The 23,100-nt window shown below is 45.3% G+C and overlaps 1 protein-coding gene across 7 annotated transcripts in view; it reads right to left on the bottom strand.

Moving 5' to 3' along the window:
• INPP5B (inositol polyphosphate-5-phosphatase B) overlaps window positions 1–23,100 on the bottom strand; it is a 299,917-nt gene that overhangs the window by 163,405 nt on the left and 113,412 nt on the right. For 3 of the 7 annotated variants that reach the window (XM_069757108.1, XM_069757101.1, XM_069757102.1), the window contains one exon: window positions 7,682–7,834. In XM_069757108.1, the coding sequence (XP_069613209.1) occupies window positions 7,682–7,834 (153 nt within the window). Of the gene's footprint in view, window positions 1–2,604; window positions 2,713–7,681; window positions 7,835–14,914; window positions 15,084–23,100 lie in introns of those variants that run through there. The other 4 variants (XM_069757104.1, XM_069757106.1, XM_069757103.1 and 1 more) reach the window with 3 other exon arrangements.

Here is a 23,100-nt window from a genome sequence, read left to right as displayed (position 1 = left end):
ACGTGCGTCGGGCCGACGGTTTGCGACAGCCCCGTACCGATGCAAGTGTGAAAGAGGCCTTAGGCCTCTCTCACACTTCCGTCTTTCATCTCCCGTCACAATCCATCGAGTTTTGAGAAAACAGGATCCTGCAAATTTTTCGCAGGATCCTGTTTATTCTCATAGACTTGTATTAGCGACGGATTGTGACGGATGGCCATCCATTTCATCCGTCGTGCACTGGATCCGTCGGCAAAAAATGGTCCGTCGGGCTGAGAAAACGTTCAGAGGAACGTTTTTTCTGCACATCGGAAAATCGCTCAGCGACGCATCCTGCGCTACACGTCGCTGGCTATGGCCTTTTTCACACTTCCGTCTTTGAGCTCACGTCGAAATACGTCGTTTTTTGAGAAAACAGGATCCTGCAAAAAATTTGCAGGATCCTGCATTTTCTCATAGGCCTCTTTTCCACTTGCGAGAAACACGTCTGTGTCTCGCATGTGAAAACCAAGCTCTGGCGCCGGCACTTGGGAGCGGAGCATGCGGCTCCATGTGTTGCTATGCGGCCGCACGCTCCGCTCTGGAGTGCCGGTGCCACAGCTTGGTTTTCACATGCAAGACACAGACGTGTTTCTCGCAAGTGGAAAAGAGGCCATAGACTTGTATTAGCGACGTATGGCCACACGTTTTGACCGTCGTACACTGGATCCTGCGGAATTTAATGGCCCGTCGTTTGGAAAAAAACGTTCAAAGAAACATTTTTTGTCTGCAGTGGAAAAACATGCCAGGACGCCTCCTGCATCATACGTCGTTCCACAGAATGAGAGCCTATGGACGCAGGATCTTGCGGTCCCTGTGAAACGCAGGAATCCAGTGACGGATCCAGTTTTTACATTTGAGCATGTCTGGAAGCATTTTCCAAGCCGGGGAAAAAAATCTCTCTCTCTCGTCCCCGGAATCCTCCTTCTGCACTATAAAAATTTAGACGGCGCATCCGCCGAAATACTGGAAACGTTGCGTAAGTTTTAACACTATTTTCCAAACGTAGGTCACTACATCTCGGCGACGCATTAGGACGGGACACTGCCGACGAAGTGTGAAAGAGGCCTTAAATGGAAGCCTATGGGCGCAGGATGTGTCGCTGACTTGTGAAAAACAGGAATCCAGCGACGTATCACGTTTTTGTGTTCTGGGCATGCCCGAATTTTCTAGTCAGAGAAAATTCTCTCTCTCTCGATCTTGTTTTCCACTATTTTCAACACATCCGTCGATATGTCGCTTCACTGCATCATTACGCACCCTGACCGACGGAAGTGTGAAAGATGCCTTATAAAGAGTTTAAAATGGGCTTTCACTTCTTTGCAAGATTTTAAAGGGAACCTGTCACCCAGGGGCGTTCCCGCTGTTGGTCCGGGGCCTCCCATCTTCATCAGATGACGTCCTCTTCTGGTCTTCACGCTGCGGCTCTGGCGCAGGCAAACTTTGTCTGCCCTGTTGAGGGCAGAGCAAAGTACTGCAGTGCACAGGCGCCGGGCCTCTCTGACCTTTCCTGGCGCCTGCGCACTGCAGTACTTTGCTCTGCCCTCAACAGGGCAGACAAAGTTTGCCTGCATCGGAGCCGCAGCGTGAAGACCAGAAGAGGACGTCATCTGATGAAGATGGGAGGCCCCGGACCCAGACCAACAGTGGGAACGCCCCTAGGTGAGTATAATCTAACCTCCTTTTCTCATCTTTCAGGATACATCGGGGGCTTATCTACAGCATTACAGAATGCTGTAGATAAGCCCCTGATGCCAGTGGGTTTACCTCACCCGCGATTTTGGGGGTGACAAGTTCCCTGTAACCATGCCATAATTAAAGGTTTTGTGTTTTGTTTTACTTTTTTTTGTGGATACTGAACATTCTACAACTGTGGTGTGTCCTAGCATAAATACCTGAGACTTGGCTGAGCGTCGCTGCACCTGGGATCACTCAGTACATGTCTGGGAATGATGAGTGCTTTCCTCTTTTTTTGTGGGAGGTGTGGAGGAGAACCCTACTAGAAGACGTGGGTAACCTAGTAATAGCGGCCTGGACCATGAAGTGATGTTCCCGCTCCACTAATTCATCTGATGACGACCTCTATGGCACTCTTAGCATTATTACTGGTCTGAGGGGTGGATGAAGTGGGCTTGTCACACGATTGGAAGCATCACAAGGAAATGCTCCATTCCTAGGACCCCCGACAAGTAGAAATTTAGTATTTATGGGTGCTGACACCATGGCACAGCACAGGTGTCACACAGCACAGGTGGCATAGCACAGAGCAGCACAGGTGGCACAGCACAGATAGCACGGCACAGGCGTCATGGCACAGCACAGGTAGCACGGCACAGGCATCATGGCGCAGAACAGCACAGGTGGCACAGCACAGGTGGCACACACCATCAATACAATCACAATAACCATTATTGGTGGTGTCTGTTGGGCAGCATTAGTAGATGCAGGACTCTGTGACCGTGTACAGAAGTGACTAACACTATATACCTGGCCCAAATCCTGACAGAAAACACTGCAGGGAAAATAACAGCTAAAGACTAACACAAAGCTGCCACTCATTCACATCACCAGCCGCCTCTCCCTTACCACCGAGCTCCGTCCCCCTGGCAGCGCACATCTCCACAGCGCTTCTGTTCTTGCCGTTCTGTCAGAGAACCCAGCCTGTCACCCATGGCTACCACAGCGACCTATCCGCCGGCCAATCAGCACCAACACCCAAGCTGACTCCGCCCAACCAATCACACCTGCTTTTCGGGACAGAGGCTTGACACGCTTGTCTGGGTCAGTGGGGCGAAGCTCAAGCTAGGAAGGAGCGGCACGTGACTAGTGACTGCAGCGCTGAGCGGCCTCCTCCGCTACTGAGTCTCTTCGAGTGACATTCCGCGTGTTCTACAGGCACAGTGCTGTGTGCAGGCACGGAGGGCAGAGCTGTGGTGAAAGTATCAGCCATAGTCAAGCTATGCAGCGTGTACCTCTGGACAACCTCTTCCCGGACAGTGCACAGTATGGCCGAATACCCAAAGCTCAGCGTCCTACTGAAATCATGGAGTCATAGTCCCCTCTTATGTCTCCCAAGTGGTGCACCCCAAACCCCAGCCCCTTCTCATCTTTACCACAACCATACGTACTACCCCAAATCTCCAGCCCCTCCGTAGCTCTACCACACCATACATACCCAGCCCCTCGTAATCTCTACCATAACCATACATACATACCCAGCCCCTACTTATCTGCCACAGCCACCCATACGTACCCCAAATCCTAGCCCCTCCGTATCTCTGCCACAACCATACATACGTACCCCAAACCCCAGCCCCTCCTAATCTCTACCATAACCATACATACATACCCCAAACCGCAGCCCCCCCCCCCCGTATCTCTGCCATAACCATACATACGTACCCCAAACCCCAGCCCCTCCTAATCTCTACCATAACCATACATACGTACCCCAAACCCCAGCCCCTCCTAATCTCTACCATAACCATACATACGTACCCCAAACCCCAGCCCCTCCTAATCTCTACCATAACCATACATACGTACCCCAAACCCCAGCCCCTCCGTATCTCTGCCACAACCATACATACGTACCCCAAATCCCAGCCCCTCCTTATCTGCCACAACCATACATACGTACCCCAAACCCCAGCCCCTCCTAATCTCTACCATAACCATACATACGTACCCCAAACCCTAGCCCCTCCGTATCTCTGCCACAACCATACATACATACCCCAAATCCCAGCCCCTCCTTATCTGCCACAACCATACATACGTACCCCAAACCCCAGCCCCTTCGTATCTCTGCCACAACCATACACACATACCCCAAATCCCAGCCCCTCCTTATCTGCCACAACCATACATACGTACCCCAAACCCCAGCCCCTTCGTATCTCTGCCACAACCATACATACCCCAAATCCCAGCCCCTCCTTATCTGCCACAATCATACATACGTACTCCAAATCCCAGCCCCTCCGTATCTCTGCCATAACCATACATACATACCCCAAATCCCAGCCCCTCCTTATCTGCCACAACCATACATACGTACCCCAAACCCCAGCCCCCCCGTATCTCTGCCATAACCATACATACATACCCCAAACCCCAGCCCCTCCTAATCTCTACCATAACCATACATACGTACCCCAAACCCCAGCCCCCCCGTATCTCTGCCACAAGCATACATACATACCCCAAATCCCAGCCCCTCCTTATCTGCCACAACCATACATACGTACCCCAAATCCCAGCCCCTCCGTATCTCTGCCACAACCATACATACCCCAAATCCCAGCCCCTCCGTATCTCTGCCACAACCATACATACATACCCCAAATCCCAGCCCCTCCGTATCTCTGCCACAACCATATATACGTACCCCAAACCCAAGCCCCCCGTATCTCTGCCACAACCATACATACGTACCCCAAACCCCAGCCCCTCCTAATCTCTACCATAACCATAAATACGTACCCCAAACCCCAGCCCCTCCTAATCTCTACCAAAACCATACATACGTACCCCAAACCCCAGCCTCTCCTAATCTCTACCATAACCATACATACGTACCCCAAACCCCAGCCCCTCCGTATCTATGCCACAACCATACATACGTACCCCAAACCCCAGCCCCTCCGTATCTCTGCCACAACCATACATACCCCAAACCCCAGCCCCTCCATATCTCTGCCACAACCATACATACAAACCCCAGCCCCTCCGTATCTCTGCCACAACCATACATACATACCCCAAATCCCAGCCCCTCCTCCTGCACGCATTGTCCCTGTGCTGTGGCTTACCTTGTGTATTGTCCCTGGGCCGTGGCATCCCTGCTCGTATTCTCAGGCGCATTGTCCCTCTGCTGTGGCATCTCTGCGTGTATTATCCCTGGGCTGTGGCATCCCTGCGTGCATTGTCCCTGGGCTGTGGCATCCCTGCACGAATTGTCCCTGGGCTGTGGCATCCCTGCGTGCATTGTCCCTGGGCTGTGGCATCCCTGCACGAATTGTCCCTGGGCTGTGGCATCCCTGCACGCATTGTCCCTGTGCTGTTGCATCCCTGCGCATATTGTCCCTGTGCTGCGGCATCCCTGCACGAATTGTCCCTGGGCTGTGGCATCCCTGCACGCATTGTCCCTGTGCTGTGGCTTACCTGGTGTGTGTATTGTCCCTGGGCCGTGGCATCCCTGCTCGTATTCTCCGGCGCATTGTCCCTGTGCTGTTGCATCCCTGCGCATATTGTCCCTATGCTGCGGCATCATTGCGCGTTTTCTCTCTGTTCTACGGCATTCCTACGTGTTTTGTCAATGTGCTGCGGCCTTCTTGAGCATGCTGTACCTGTGGTGCGGTATCACCCTACATTCTTTTTTACATTCATTGTGCGATTTTTCAGATGGGTTACAAGTCTGTGCCAAACCTTTCTGAGCAGTTCCTGAAGGTATTACACCACTGTTTAATTCACGTCAGTGCTGTAATACTAGAAACACTATATACAATAGTTGTCCATTAGACGGATCCCCACTGATGTGTTATCGATGGCCTATCCTATAGATAAGCAATTGTTTTTTAAAGTTTGATTAACCAATTTTAAATTGATTCATTTTGATTTATTTTTTGTTGAGGACCTTTGTGTGGCGTATTTTTGGAGAGCATTGTGTCTATTGCACGACAGGGACTGTAGTAAAAACTTCACTGCATTTTGCTTGCAGTATAAAGCTTAGTAATCATGGCAGTAATGGAGCATGTAGTCTCAGACAAAGCAATCTTGTTCTGATGTGAGAATACAGAGAACTAACCCAACCGTGTCCCACTCCTCCACCACGAAAAAGACAAACATTTACTGTAATGTACATTAAAATGAGTTGTCTGAGAACATCATATCAAAGACCTCATAAATATCAGATCAGTGGTGTCCAACACCTGGCAGGCAGTCTTCTGCCATACTGGTGGCATTTTGTTCAAAAAATTAGAGTGGAATTAATTATTTTGTTTTTTGTTTTTTTTCAAATTGCTTATTTTATGTATGCACCAAGACTGGATACGAATGCTCATCCATGAAATAGGGGATAAGGAAATTATTCCCTATCCTGGGGATAACTTCCAAACTTGGCATAACCACTTTACGGCCGGGGTCACACTTGCGAGTGAAATGAGAGAAACTCGCATCAATACCCGGCACTGCCGCCGACACTCGGGACAGGACCGTGCGGCTGCATGTATTTCTATGCAGCTGAACGCTCCGTTCCCGAGTGCCGGTGGCAGTGCCGGGTATTGATGCGAGAGACTCGTGCAAGTTTCTCGCACTGCACACGCAAGTGTGACACCAGCCTAAGGGAAAGTTTGATGTAGTGCAGCAGACAAACAGACCACACACCGAAAGGCAATATTGTGAAGGTTAATGGATGGAGGAAACACAAGGAGTTCAGTTTTTGACAGATTCAGTTTCAGATAGAGGGAGGACATGACGTTGGAGGCAGCTGACTGACAATCACTGGTATTTTGTATCAAGGTGGGGGTGAGGTTAGGAGAAAGGTATATAATTGGGCGTCATCAATATAGAGAAAACCAAATCTACAGATGGTTTGTCCAATAAGGGTGGCGAATAGAGAGAAGAGGGCCTAAGACTGAGCCCTGAGGAACAACAACATTAAGCGGAAGAGGAACCAGTGAAAGATACAGTGAAGGAGTGGTCAGAGAGGTAGGAGAAGCAACAGAGAAAGCTGGTGATGCACAGTGTCGAATGTTGTAGAGAGATCCAGAGGAATCAGCAGGGAGTAGTGACTATTAGATTTAGCCGTTAGTAGTAGTTATTATTTTAAATGGGAGACCTCAAACTTATTGAGAATTTCACAAGAAAAACAATGGTATGCTTGGTTTTCACATAACTTTATTCTTTCGTGAGTTATTTACAAGTTTATGACCACTTATAAAATGTGCTCAAAGTGCTGCCCATTGTGTTGGATTGTCAATGCAACCCTCTTCTCCCACTCTTGGCACACTGATGGCAATACCACAGAAGAAATGCTAGCACAGGCTTCCAGTATCCGTTGTTTCAGATGCTGGGGTCATCTGAAGGCAATTGTCTATGCTGTGAAGATACGAGATGTGCAGCATCTGAAACAACGGATACTGGAAGCCTGTGATAGCATTTCTTCTGCGGTGTTGCTATCAGTGTGTCAAGAGTGGGAGAAGAGGGTTGCATTGACAATCCAACACAATGGGCAGCACTTTGAATACATTTTATAAGTGGTCATAAACTTGTAAATAACTCATTGATTATTAACGTAACTTTATTCTTTCATAAGTTTGATGTGTCACATGACCCTCTTCCCATTGGAAAAAATAAAGTTGGATCCAAAATGGCCAACTTCAAAATGGCCGCCCATCTTGAAAAGTTTTTTCCCTCCCATATACTAATGTGCCACAAGCAGGAAGTTGATATCACCAACCATTCCCATTTTATTTAGGTGTATCCATATAAATGGCCCACCCTGGAGTTTGGGAGAGTCTGTGGGATAGCATTGTGTGGGGCAATGTATTTTGGGGGCATATAAAAATAGTCTCTTTATGTATCCTGCTTTCTTATTTTTTAAAGCTGTGAGGAATGCATACACAAGCATTACAGATCAGATGTCTGAATCATTACATACCCGTCTCAACTTTCTCTATGAAGACATTGTTTTGTTCAGGAGCTTCTATGTGCGTCAGACTGTTCAATAAGAGGCTGTTAAGGTTTGGAAGACTTCTTCGCCAATACTTGCGCAGCCACATGAACTGTGAGGAAGGGAGTCCAGGAAGTCTTCCTGGTGAAGATAACAAATGTGCCATTGATTATTGCTGAGCCAGCAGACAGCCGGGTGCATTGTAGACCTTATGTACTGGTTTCTAAATCTACTGATAGCTTATATAAAGTATGTCAAAAATTGGGAAAATGCATCATTTTTGTCGCTTTTAAACCATGCCTCTATGATGGAAATATTTCCCTATAAAGATGTATTTACACAATACGTTTTATCTTTTTATCCCGTTAAAGCAAACTGCAGTGCTTTTTTTTTTACCATAAGCCTTCAAGGTCTTGCCACATATTAGCATATGTTCACATGGCGTGGGCACAATATGGACTTTCTAGGCAGAAAATCCATTGTGGCTTATAGTAACAGAGTAGTGGGTGGCATTTCATCACATCTCATCCACTCTCTGCTGAAAATATCTGTGTGGATCTCCAAAGTGTTAAGGGGTAGTCCGAAGTCCAAAGTAATTTTCATCCTAAATCCGTATTAGCGCCATAATCTAAACTATTTTCTAATACACTTGAATTAAAAAATCCCTGTTCTTCCCTAACTTCACGGTCTAACTGCTTTTCTTTTTTTTTCCCCTAGTTTTTTTTTTTTTAGGATGCTTCTTTTGAGAATCCCAGTACATGCTGGTACAGGAAAGATATATATCTTGGTACCGTGTTAGCCAGTAGATAGAAAAATATTTAGTTACGATTGTATCTGATGGCTTGGCTGTAGACAATAGAGTTTTTTATGTGTTTTGGATGTAAACTGTCCCATTTAACCCCTTAGTGACAGAGCCAATTTGGTACTTAATGACCGAGCCAATTTTTGCAATTCTGACCACTGTCACTTTATGAGGTTATAACTCTGGAACGCTTCAACGGATCCCGCTGATTCTGAGATTATTTTTTCGTGACATATTGTACTTCATGTTAGTGGTAACATTTCTTCTATATTACTTGCGATTATTTATGAAAAAAACGGAAATATGGCGAAAATTTTTTACATTTTGCAATTTTCAAACTTTGTATTTTTATGCCCTTAAATCAGAGAGATATGTCAGAAAAAATAGTTAATAAATAACATTTCCCACATGTCTACTTTACATCAGCACAATTTTGGAAACAACATTTTTTTTTGTTAGGGAGTTATAAGGGTTAAAAGTTGACCAGCAATTTCTCATTTTTACAACACCTTTTATTTTAGGGACCACATCACATTTGAAGTCATTTTGAGGGGTCTATATGATAGAAAATAACGAAGTGTGACACCATTCTAAAAACTGCACCCCTCAAGGTTCTCAAAACCACATTCAAGAAGTTTATTAACCCTTTACGTGCTTCACAGGAACTGAAACAATGTGGAAGGAAAAAATGAACATTTAACTTTTTTTTGCAAACATTTTAATTCAGAACCATTTTTTTTATTTTCACAAGTGTAAAAACAGAAATGTAACGATAAATTTTGTTATGCAATTTCTCCTGAATACGCCAATACCCCATATGTGGGGGTAAACCCCTTTTTGGGCGCACCGCAGAACTTGGAAGCGAAGGAGCGCCGTTTGACTTTTCCAATGCAGAATTGGCTGGAATTGAGATCGGACGCCATGCCACGTTTGGAGAGCCCCTGATGTGCCTAAACAGTGGAAACCCCCCACAAGTGACACCATTTTGTAAACTAGACCCCTTAAGGAACTTATCTAGATGTGTGGTGAGCACTTTGAACCCCCAAGAGCTTCACAGAAGTTTATAACGTAGAGCCGTGAAAATAAAAAATCGCATTTGTTTACACAAAAATGATCTTTTCGCCCACAAATTCTTATTTTCACAAGGGTAACAGGAGAAATTAGACCACAAAAGTTGTTGTGCGATTTCTCCTGTATACTTCGATACCCCATATGTGAGGGTAAACCACTGTTTGGGTGCACCGCAGAGCTTGGAAGTGAAGGAGCGCCGTTTTACTTTTTCAATGAAGAATTGGCAGGAATTGAGATTGGACGCCATGTCGCGTTTGGAGAGCCCCTGATGTGCCTAAACAGTGGAAACCCCCCACAAGTGACACCATTTTGGAAACTAGACCCCTTAAGGAACTTATCTAGATGTGTGGTGAGCACTTTGAACCCCCATGTGCTTCACAGAAGTTTATAACGTTGAGCCGTGAAAATAAAAAATCGAATTTTTTCTACAAAAATGATCTTTTTGCCCCCAAATTTTTATTTTCACAAAGGTAACAGGAGAAATTAGACAACAAAAGTTGTAGTGCAATTTCTCCTGAGTACGTCAATACCCAATATGTGGGGGTAAACCACTGTTTGGGCGCACCGCAGAGCTTGGAAGAGAAGGAGTGCCGTTTTACTTTTTCAATGTAGAATTGTCTGGAATTGAGATTGGACACCATGTCGCGTTTGGAGAGCCCCTGATGTGCCTAAACAGTGGAAACCCCCCACAAGTGACACCATTTTGGAAACTAGACCCCCCATGGAACTTATCTAGATGTGTGGTGAGAACTTTGAACGCCCAAGTGCTTCACAGAAGTTTAGAATGCAGAGTCGTGAAAATAAAAAATATATTTTTTTTCCACAAAAAAGATTGTAGCCCCCAAGTTTTTATTTTCACAAGGGTAACAGGAGAAATTGGACTGCAATAGTTGTTGTCCAATTTATCCCGAGTACACTGATGTGCCATATGTGGGGGTAAACCACTGTTTGGGCGCACGGCAGGGCTCGGAAGGGAAGGAGCGCGGTTTTGGAATGCAGACTTAGATAGAATGGTCTGTGGGCGTTATGTTGCATTTGCAGAGCCCCTGATGTACCTAAACGGTAGTAACCCCCCACAAGTGACCCCATTTTGGAAACTAGACCCCCAAGGAACTTATCTAGATGTGTGGTGAAAACTTTGAATGCCCAAGTGCTTCACAGAAGTTTAGAATGCAGAGTCGTGAAAATAAAAAAATATTTTTTTTTCCACAAAAAAGATTTTGTAGCCCCCAAGATTTTATTTTCACAAGGGTAACAGGAGAAATTGGACCCCAGAAGTTGTTGTCCAATTTATCCCGAGTATGCTGATGCCCCATATGTGGGGGTAACCCACTGTTTGGGCGCACGGCAGAGCTCAGAAGGGAAGGAGCACCATTTGACTTTTTGAGCGCAAAATTGGCTGTCGTGTTTGGAGACCCCCTGATGTAACTAAACAGTGGAAACCCCCCAATTCTAGCTCCAACCCTAACCCCAACACACCCCTAACCCTAATCCCAACCCGATCCATAATCCTAATCACTAACCCTAACGATAATCACAACCCTTACCCCAAAACAACCCTAATGTCAACCCTAACCATAACCCTAATCAAAACCCTAAATCCAACACACCCCTAATCCTAATCTCAAACCTAACCCTAATCCCAATACACCCCTAATCACAACCCTAACCTTAACCCTAATCTTAAACCTAACCCTAATCCCAAGCGTAACCCTAATGCCAACCCTAACCCTAATACCAACTCTAATCCAAACTCTAACCCCAAATCTAACCCTAACTTTAGCCCCAACCCTAGCCCTAACTTTAGCCCTAAGGCTACTTTCACACTTGCGTTGTTTGGCATCCATCGCAATCCGTCGTTTTGGACAAAAAACGGATCCTCCAAATGTGCCCGCAGGATGCGTTTTTTTGCCCATAGACTTGTATTGCAGACGGATCGTGACGGATGGCCACACGTCGCGTCGGTCGTGCACTGGATCAGTTGTGTTTTGGCGGACCGTCGGCACAAAAAACGTTCAATGTAACGTTTTTTTGTACGTCGCGTCCGCCATTTCTGACCGCGCATGCGTGGCCGTAACTCCGCCCCCTCCTCCCCAGGACATAGATTGGGCAGTGGATGCGTTGAAAAACTACATCCGCTGCCCATGTTGTGCACAATTTTCACAACGTGCGTCGGTATGTCGGGCCGACGCATTGCGATGGCCCCGTACCGACGTAAGTGTGAAAGAACCCTAACCCTGAATTTAGCCCCAACCCTAACCCTAAATTTAGCCCCAACCCTAACCCTAACTCTAGCCCTAACCCAGGCCCTAGCCCTAACCCTAGCCCTAACCCTAATTTTAACCCCAACTGCTCTTCTCCTGTCGGCCGGCAGATGGCGATAGATGGCGGGCGCACTGCGCATGCGCCCGCCATTTTCTTTTCCCCGGCAGCCAGGAGGAGCAGCAGGAGGATCCAGGGACACCGGTAAGTATAATAGGGTCCCCGAATCCCCCTATTTCTCTGTCCTCTGATGTGCAATCACATCAGAGGACAGAGAATTACACTTTGATTTTTTTTTTTTGCGGTCGCCGGTAAACGGTTAATTACCAGCGATCGCAAAACAGGGGTCGGTAAAACCGACCCCGATCATGTTCTTTGGGGTCTCGGCTACCCCCGGCAGCCGAGACCCCAAAGATTCTCCCGGTGCCGGCCGGCATTTTGAAGATGGCGGCGCCTACCGGGAGCCACGAGGAGCACCGGGGGAGATAGGTGAGTATCGGGGGGCTATCTGGGACCCCTTTTCTCTGTCCTCTGATGTGCGATCACATCGGAGGACAGAGAAATTAAAAAGAGATCGCGTTTTTGTTTTTTTTGCGATCGCCGGTAAACGGTTAATTACCGGCGATCGCAAATGCGGGGTCGGTAAAAAAAAACCCGAATCATGTTCTCTGGGGTCTCGGCTACCCCTGGTAGCCGAGACCCCGGAGAAAATCCGACTCTGGGGGGCGCTATTTACTTTTTCCACAGTTAATTAACGGCGCTGTGGTTTAAGTACCCTTAGCGGCCGCCGTTAAAAGGCGTATCGGCGGTCGCTAAGGGGTTAAGGTATGTTGAACGGTTGATTGGCTTCTGATACAGGGATGTCTGATACAGGGTACCAACCAGTGAGGACTCTCAATTCTAAGTACATGCTGGGACACTCAAACTAAGTGTCATCATTAAAATAACAAAAACAAATTGGTATCTCCACATTCGCGAAAGTCGGATATATTATTATTATTATTTATTTATATAGCACCATTCCATGGTGCTGTACATGAGAAAGGGGTTACATACAGAGTTATAGATATAGTCTACAGTAAACAAATGTACATTGACAAACTGGTACAGAGGGGAGAGGACCCTGTCCTTGCGGGCTTACTGTACATTCTATGGGATAGTGGGGAAGAAGCAGAAGGAAGGGGCGAGGCAGCGGCTCTGGCGAGGCGATGGCGAGGCGGCAGAATGGTTATTGCAGGCTGTAGGCTTTCTTGAAGAGATGGGTTTTCAGGTTCCGTCCGAAGGAGCCGAGGGTGGTCGATAGTCGGACGTGTTGAGGCATGGAATTCCAGAGGATGGGGGATATTCGGGAGAAATCTTGGAGGCGGTTGTGTGAGGAACGAATAAGTGTGGAGGAGAGTAGGAGGTCTTGGGAGGATCGAAGATTACGTGAGGGAAGATATTGGGAGATTAGTTCAGAGATATAGGGAGGGGACAGGTTGTGGACGGCTTTGTAGATCAGTGTTAGTAGTTTGAACTGGTTTCGTTGGGGAATTGGGAGCCAGTGGAGGGATTTGCAGAGGGGAGAAGCAGGGGAGTAGCGAGGAGAGAGGTGGATTAGCCGGGCAGCAGAGTTGAGGACAGACTGGAGTGGTGCAAGAGAGTTAGCGGGGAGGCCACAGAGGAGGTTGTTGCAATAGTCGAGGCGGGAAATGATGAGGGCATGCACAAGAGTTTTGGTAGATTGTAGGCTGAGGAAGGAACGGATACTGGCAATATTTTTGAGTTGGAGGCGACAGGAGGTGGCAAGAGTTTGGACGTGCGGTTTGAAGGACAGGGCAGAGTCGAGAGTTACCCCGAGGCAGCGGATTTCAGGTGCGGGAGAGTGCGTGATGCCGTTTACCATAATAGATAGGTCAGATAGGGGGGATACGTCATATGGGGGAAAGATGATGAGCTCTGTTTTGTCTACATTGAGTTTTAGGAAGCGAGAGGTGAAGAATGAGGATATGGCTGACAGACACTTCGGGATTCTGGACAGCAGAGAGGTGACATCTGGGCCAGAGAGGTAGAGGATATATCAAAATATATGAATTAACCCTATTGGTAAATGCAACAGTGACAAAAAATAATAAAAAGTCAGAATTGCGTTTTTTTTTTTTATCAACACACTTCCCTTTAAAATAGTAAAGTGAAAATGCCATGTACTGTATACCTCAAAATGGTATGAATGAAAGCGTAAGCTATCCACACAAAAAACAAGCACTCAAAGGTCCATTGATGGAAACACATGCAGTAGTCTGCTGTATATTATGGGGACTAGCCCCTCACCACTGACAGAGCCACCATGAATCACGGCAGACCCAACAGTGATGTACTGGTATTTTTTATATACAATGGGATAGACAATAACTGTATACTTTTTCACAAACACAGGAAAGGGGAAAGTGAAAGCATAGTCACTCTTACCGCTCATGAATGAGTTTTTATCAATCCCATGCACGTGTGAATGCTCCTGGTATGATGGCAGTGCTAAACTCTGCTGTGCTACTATTCTCCAAGCTATGAGCCATCAGTTGTCTCCACACCTCTGCCCCTACTATTGCACCTGCAGTCTCAATACAGAGAAAAACAAACTGCCCCTGCACCCTATACCACTGTCTCCTACCCTAGACACTTTTTGCAGTCTCTAAGCATTTCCAGAGCTTGCAGGCAGCGAAAGAGGAACTTCATGTTGCTGAAAGGTTAGGTACATGCCATTTGACTGATTTGTGCAGAAATGACATTTTGATCACTGGATACAATTGCCCAAACCATGGCATTTAGCTGTTATATGGCTTTGTGACTAAACATGCTACAAAAAGGGGGGTTGACAGACGTACCCCTTTCTATCACATCTATATGTATTCCCAGGCTTATATAGACGGGTTCTTTAACATCCTTCACTTTCATTTTGCAAAACGTACAGTGTGGTTCCATTCAGACAGTAAGCCACAAGTCAGGTTTGGCTGTACCACACTAGCCGGCATGTGCCCCTGCTATTTCTTCTAACCTGTCCAACAATCATGTCATCACATATCTGACTGTACATAGCATTCCACACTTACCCTGTAGGGGTCTACCACTTTCTGAGGATTTCCAACTTGTATCCATATCAAGGAGCGTAGTATTGGGTTTTTTAAAATGACAACTGAGCAAAGTCTACTTTGTCCCTGTTTTCTAAAAAAATAAAAGATCAAATAGGCCTCAGTTTTTAAAGGCCACCCCGAAAAGCAAAGAGCCGTGTGCTTGACAATATCCAGCGTCTCCATAGACTGCTTCATACCCTTCTGTCTCTGCTAAGATAAATAAAAGGAAACAGTGCTGCAGATAGTCTGAACACTATTAACCTCTCCATTACTCAGTGACTCCTCAAGGACTTGCTGCACTGTTCATAAACATCTCTGCCATACCAGCACACCAGCAGTGCTCCAGCTAGCATTGAGAATTGGCTAAACAGAGTCTTCCCTACAAGATTTACTGTTTTTGCTAAGTAGCACAAGAATACATAATGCCCATTGGCTAGTAGAAGGTATACACAAGGTGGATTTTACCACTGAAACACCATACTCCTGTTTAGCCCCAGGGCTCGTTCAGACAACGGTATTATGGGTCCGAGTGCGATCCGGCTAAACATCGGATCGCACTTGGACCAATATTATGCTATGGGGCTGTGCATATGTCCGATTTCTTTCCATGGACAGAGTTTGAAGCGATATTTGGATCGCACTTGGTCACGCAAGGCAATGAGTGGAAGGAAGCCATCTCACTGCACTTAGATGACAATTGAGTGAAATCCGATTTCCACATACTGACACAATGGAGAAATGTTATTCTCCAGCCTCTTCTTATCGAAGAGAATCGGAGCTCAGTATTCTCACACTCTGATCATACTCTAATTAACAAAACATTTCTCGGATGTCAAAAAATACCTAGTCTTAGGGTTTATATAGAAGACTAGATGGTGGCTCGATTTTAACGCATCGGGTATTCTAGAATATGCATGTCCATGTAGTATATTGCCCAGGCACGTAGTATATTGCCCAGCGACGTAGTATATTGCCCAGCCACGTAGTATATTGCCCAGCGACGTAGTATATTGCCCAGCCACGTAGTATATTGCCCAGTCACGTAGTATATTGCCCAGTCACGTAGTATATTGCCCAGTCACGTAGTATATTGCCCAACCACATAGTATATTGCCCAGTCACGTAGTATAGTGCCCAGTCACGTAGTATATTGCCCAGCCACGTAGTATATTGCCCAGTCACGTAGTATATTGCCCAACCACGTAGTATATTGCCCAGTCACGTAGTATATTGCCCAGTCACGTAGTATATTGCCCAGTCACGTAGTATATTGCCCAGCAACGTAGTATATTGCCCAGTCACGTAGTATATTGCCCAGTCACGTAGTATATTGCCCAACCACGTAGTATATTGCCCAGTCACGTAGTATATTGCCCAGCGACGTAGTATATTGCCCAGTCAGGTAGTATATTGCCCAGTCACGTAGTATATTGCCCAGTCACGTAGTATATTGCCCAGCCACAGTATATAGCAGAGCCACGTAGTACGGTATATTGCCCAGTCGCGTAGTATATTACCCAGCCACATAGTATATAGCAGAGCCACGTAGTATATTGCCCAGTCACGTAGTATATTGCCCAGCACAGAGCCACGTAGTATAGTGACTTAAAAATAAATAAATAAACATATACTCACCTATAGCCTGTTGAAGTCCTGCTATACTTACCATCCGCCGCCTTTCCCGCTCCTCTCCATGCTCCCGGGATCGCTCCACTGCAAGCGGCAGGTGTGAGCAGGACCTATGATGACGTCGCAGTCACATGACCGTGACGTCACGGCAGGTCCTTGTCGCACACCAGCCCTGGGACGGGAAGCTGCCGCTTGCAATGGAGCGTTCCCAGGAGCGTGGCGAGGAGCGAGAAAGGCGGTGGAGGGTGAGTATAGCAGGTTTTTTGGTTTTTTTTAATTATTTTTAACATGACATATTTTTACTATTGATGTTGCATAGGCAGCATCAATAGTAAATAGTTGGGGACACACAGGGTTAATAGCAGCGGTAACGGAGTGCGTTACACCGCGGGCCGTTACCGCTGCCATTAATCCTGTGTGAGCGGTGAGTGGAGGGGATTACGGAGCGGGCGCCGGGCAGTGAGTGCAGGGAAGTAGGTGAGGGACTAATCGGACTGTGGCCGTTGCTGATTGGTTGCGGTAGCCATGACAGGCAGCTGCCGAGACCAATCAGCGAATGAATAACCGTGACAGAAGGACAGACAGACGGAAGTACCCCTTAGACAATTATGTATATAGATGAGACAAGCCCTTTAAATCCATGTATTCTAAAAAAAAGTATACATTGATTTTGCTTTTAGCCATATGCTTATTGACAACAGCATGTTACAATTCCTCTTGTCAACGGGATTTATCCATACACAGTCTGATACTGAGCAATGAATGGACACAGCTCTTTGACAACAGAGATTATAGCACCTACTTGTCAATTTACTCACTCAAGCAGACACAGGACATACTGTTCAGCCATAATTAAACCTGCTAGCACAGAAAGGTCAGGCAGTTTTGGTAAACAGTTCAGGGACTTTGATCCAAATTTGCTCTGAAATGGCTTGAGGAACATTACAAAGGTGGTGGCTTAATTTCTAAATTCCCCGGATCTTAAGCTTTTGTGGGAAGTGCTGAAAAAATAAGAAGGATTAATAGAGGCCCAAACTCACAATTTAGGAAGATTTTACTCAACTTGCCCACAAAGAGCGAATGTTATAAAACAGGGAAATTGCCAATTCTTTCCACGCTATTTGGTCCGAAATCACATCACATTTGCAGTGTACATGGTGGAAAATGCCTCCCCATATATTTGAAGAGCTGTCCATAGACTTCCGTAGGCAGCAACATGCCAAAAGGCACACTTTAGAAATACTTTTTGGGGGCTATGTTACAATTCTGAAGCTTCATCTGTATTGACAAAAAGTAGTCAACCGCACTTTTCAATACAAATTAAAGAAAAAAAATACACTGGGCTGATTTTTTTTTCGTTCAATGATGATGCTTAACAAGAGAATCTAAAACATGACAATGTAAAAAGCATATCCTAATGATTACAAGTATATTTTCATTTTACAAACATAACATTAGATCATCAGGTATCCAGTGTCTTTTTGCAATTATGCTTGAAACATAGGAAAGATGTGAAAACCTAATGTGGCTGTAAAAGTTTCCAAAATGTCCACAATGACACTGTACAAGTAGCGGTGTGCAATGAAAGGGTTACGCTTTTGCATTCCACAAGCTACAACAAAATGTGCCACGTGAGATTTAGAAGATCCTCCCTCACTGGCGCTTGGGAATAACGCAAGGGCCACCCATCTTAACTAATAAGGAAATTTCTGACCTTTTGACTGCCTGCTCCAAAAATAGAAGCAGATGTTAAGATAACATGGGGATGTGCAATTATTTTTATACAAGACTTGAATTAAACACACTGCTGATATTTCAAGAGTCATTCCTACGAACATTGAGGCTAGGTGGCACAAGTGAGTATTCTCTCCTGCGAGAGAATCAAAATGATTATTTAATGACACTGACTCCAACCAAACTCTGATCTGAGTTTGATCACAGTGTCAGATTAGTGTGATCCCATTCTGTCGGATGAGAGAATCGTAGCACTTTGAGAAGAAAATGGAGAACAGAATTTCTCCATTTTCTCTATTCTGTGAGTTCGAGGAAAAAGGACAACACTTGGATTTCATTCGAGTGCAATCTGATGATTTCCATGCACCCATAGACTTGAATGGATGCATGTCATCCGATTTACGAGAAAAATAGGATAGCACTTGGCCAATGTACACACTGGTGTGAGCAGGCCCTGAGAGAGATTTACTGAATGAGGCTCAACACCCTCTCCATTAGGGCTCGTTCAGAGCGGCATATAGTTGGTTTGAGCCTGTTCTAGTCAGCAGGACCAGGGCAAGGTATTTTGGTACCCTAGGCAGATGAGGCCAATGGTGTTCCCCCCTGAAAAAGAATGGGTCAGAGAGTAGTCATGAGCGAATACACTCGTTACTCGAGATTTCCCGAGCACGCTCGGGTGTCCTCCGAGTATTTTTTTAGTGCTCGGAGATTTAGTTTTCATTGCCACAGCTGAATGATTTACATCTGTTAGCCAGCATAAGTACATGTGGGGATTCCCTAGCAACCAGGCAACCCCCACATGTACTTATCCTGGCTAATAGCTGTAAATAATTCAGCTACGGCGCTGAAAACTAAATCTCTGAGCACTAAAAAATACACGGAGGACACCCGAGCGTGCTCGGGAAATCTCGAGTAACGAGTATACTCGCTCATCACTATCAGAGAGTAAGGTAACAGGATTCCTGGCACATCCAGCCCCCAGGTGGGTCAGGTAACAAGCCCTGACAACTACTTCCACCAGTATTTTCTTACCTTTTTCACCAAAAATGGCAGCAAAAGTAAGAAAAAGTGTAATATAAAGGTGTTTCTTAACCCCTTAATCCCATTGGACGTACTATCCCGTCAAGGTGACCCGGGACTTAATTCCCAGTGACGGGATAGTACGTCCAGTGCGATCAGTGCATCCGTGATCGTGGCTGGGTGTCAGCTGACTATCGCAGCTGACATCCGGCACTATGTGCCAGGAGCAGCCACGGACCGCCCCCGGAACATTAACCCCCGGCACACTGCAATCAAACATGGTCGCAGTGTTCCGGCGGTATAGGGAAGCATCGCACAGGGAGGGGACTCCCTGCGTGCTTCCCTGAGACCCTCAGAGCAACGCAATGTGATCGCGTTGCTCCGAGGGTCTCTTACCTCCTCCCCCCTGCAGGCCCGGATCCAAAATGGCCACAGGGCTGCATCTGGGTCCTGCAGGGAGGTGGCTTACCAGCGCCTGCTCAGAGCAATCGGCTGGTAAGCCTCCCTGCTGTGCCTGTGTGATCGCTGATCTGACACAGTGCACAGCAAAGTGTCAGATCAGCGATCTATCAATATAATGTGATGCCCCCCGGGGCAAAGTAAAAAAGTTAAAAAAAAAATCCTAAATGAAAAAAAAAAAATATATATATATATATATATATATATATATATATATATATATATATATATATATATATATATATATATATATATATATATTGTTCCAATAAATACATTCCATTATCTAAATTAAAAAAAAAACAATAAATACACATATTTAGTATCGCCGCATCCGTAACGACCTGACCTATAAAACTGTCCCACTAGTTAACCCCTTCAGTGAACACCATAAAAAAAATTTTTTAAAAACAACCCTTTATTATCATACCGCCGTACAAAAAGTGGAATAGCACGCAATCAAAAAAACAGATATAAATAACCATGGTACCGCTGAAAACTTCATCTTGTACTGAAAAAAACAAGCCACCATACAGCGTCATCAGTGAAAAAATAGAAAATAATAAATAATAAATAAATATAATAAATAATAAAATAATAAATAAAATAATATAAATAAAAAAATAATAATAAATAAATAAAATAAAAAAAATAAATAATAAAGAATAAAGCGATGCAAAAATAATTATTTTTTCTATAAAATAGTTTTTATCGTATAAAAGCGCCAAAACATAAAAAAAATCTAAATGAGGTATCGCTGTAATCGTACTGACCCGATGAATAAAACTGCTTTATCCATTTTACCAAACGCGGAACGGTATAAATGCCCCCCCCCAAAAGAAATTCATGAATAGCTGTTTTTTTGTCATACTGCCTCACAAAAATCGGAATAAAAAGCGATCAAAAAATGTCACGTGCCCGAAAATGTTACCAATAAAAATGTCAACTCGTCGCGCAAAAAAACAAGACCTTACATGACTCTGTGGACCAAAATATGGAAAAAATAAAAGCTCTCAAAATGTGGTAACGCAAAAAATATTTTTTGCAATAAAAAGCGTCTTTTAGTGTGTGACAGCTGCCAATCATAAAAATCCGCTAAAAAACCCGCTATAAAAGTAAATCGAACCCCCCTTCATCACCCCCTTAGTTAGGAAAAAAAAAATGTATTTATTTCCATTTTCTCATTAGGGTTAGGGCTAGGGTAAGGGTTTGGATTACATTTACGGTCGAGATTAGGGTTAGGGGTGTGTCAAAGTTAGGGGTGTGGTTAGGGTTGGGGTTAAGGGTGTGGTTGGGATTAGGAGTGTGTTTGGGTTAGGGTTTCAGTTAGAATTGGGGTTTTCCATTGTTTAGTCACATCAGGGGCTCTCCAAACGCGACATGGCGTCCGATCTCAATTCCAGCCAATTCTGCGTTGAAAAAGTAAAACAGTGCTCCTTCCCTTCCGAGCTCTCCCGTGCGCCCAAACGGGTTTACCCCAACGAGTATCAGCGTACTCAGGACAAATTGGACACCAACTTCTGGGGTCCAATTTCTCTTGTTACCCTTGGGAAAATAAAAATTTGGGGGGCTAAAAAAAACATTTTTTTGGGACAAAAATTATTTTTTATTTTCACGGCTTTGCGTTATAAACTGTAGTGAAATACTTGGGGGTTCAAAGTTCTCACAACACATCTAGATAAGTTCCTTGGGGGTCTAGGTTCCAATATGGGGTCACTTTTGTGGGGTTTCTACTGTTTAGGTACATCAGGGGGTCTGCAAATGCAACGTGACGCCTGCAGACAATCCATCTAAGTCTGCATTCCAAATGGCGCTCCTTCCCTTCCGAGCTCTGCCATGTGCCCAAACGGTGGTTCCCAACCACATATGGGGTATCAGCGTACTCAGGACAAATTGGACAACAATATTTGGGGTCCAATTTCACTTGATACCTTTGGGATACTAAAAATTTGGGGGTTAAAACCATTTTTGTAGGAAAAAATGATTTTTTATTTTCACGGCTCTGCGTTATAAACTGTAGTGAAATACTTGGGGGTTCAAAGTTCTCACAACACATCTAGATAAGTTCCTTGGGGGGTCTAGGTTCAAATATGGGGTCACTTGTGGAAGGGTTCTACTGTTTAGGTACATCAGGGGCTCTGCAAATGCAACGTGACGCCTGCAGACCAATCCATCTAAGTCTGCATTCCAAATGGCGCTCCTTCCCTTCCAAGCTCTGCCATGCGCCAAAATGGTGGTTGCCCCCCACATATTGGGTATCAGCGTACTCAGGAAAAGGGTCCCCGCTGCGGACCCCCTCTGCTCATCAGGCCCAATCCAGTAAGGGCAGTAAAATTTGTAATCCCGCCTGAAGAAGGAGCCCCTGTGCTCTGAAAGCTTGCAATTCTTTCATGTTAAAAATTCACTGATAAAACTCATTAAAATTGGACCAGTTATTTGAACACCAGAACAATCACTGATGTCTAAATGAGGCCTAAGGCTGAATTCCCATACTGTAGATGTCATGGTAAAAATGTCAGCGACTGACAAGTGGCTCCGTTCATCTGAACATTGTTGTTTCAGGAGAGATAGTTGTAAAACAACTTCCTGCAACAAAATTCTCAGTGAATATGCAAAATGTTAAAATACTATACAATGAGATGGCTAGCTTATGTAGAAAACGTTTTAGAACATAGGTATCAGCTATAACATAACTATTAAACGCAATCTGTGCTCAGGTTTTTGCCATCTAATCTGAAAGCAGTATAATGCAGAGCAGGGCCGCCATCAGGGCATTATTACCCTTACTGGTGTATGGGGCCCGTGAGCTGGAGGGGCCCGGGGTCAGAGCTTACATAAACCGGAGCGTCATTATCACAGACTGACTGGGAGAGGCCACCAGTGTTGAGCCACAGGAGCGCAGGACTTTCCACCATCCAATCCCCACTGAGCGCGGGCCCAGTTCAGTGTTCCACCAGGCAGTTACAGTCAGTGAGTCAATGAGCAGCAGGAGCAGCCATCATGGGGTGAGTGTCTGAGCCTGACTGCCTGCGCTGGTGAAGTGTATGGACGGTGTCTTGACAGGCTCCAGTCCACACGTAATAGCAACAGAAATCCCATATACATGCTTGTAGACCGGGATGGCAACACCAATTGTCTACAACCCCCGATCAAACAATATCGGCTCCAATCAATATCAGAAGACAATAAGAGAAAAAAGGAGCAAACTGATTATGTCTAGTAAAATCAATCATCTCGTTTTAGTATTTCATAGAAAGGTAAAATGTCACAACAATACATAAAGTACCACAAGCAATGCAGATTACTAAGTCCCCCACCCGCAC

The sequence above is a fragment of the Ranitomeya imitator genome, chromosome 3, assembly GCF_032444005.1.
Source record: "Ranitomeya imitator isolate aRanImi1 chromosome 3, aRanImi1.pri, whole genome shotgun sequence".
Taxonomy (NCBI): Eukaryota; Metazoa; Chordata; class Amphibia; order Anura; family Dendrobatidae; genus Ranitomeya; species Ranitomeya imitator.
Note: the sequence above shows the minus strand (reverse complement) of the source record. Positions and strands in the feature narration are given on the sequence as shown.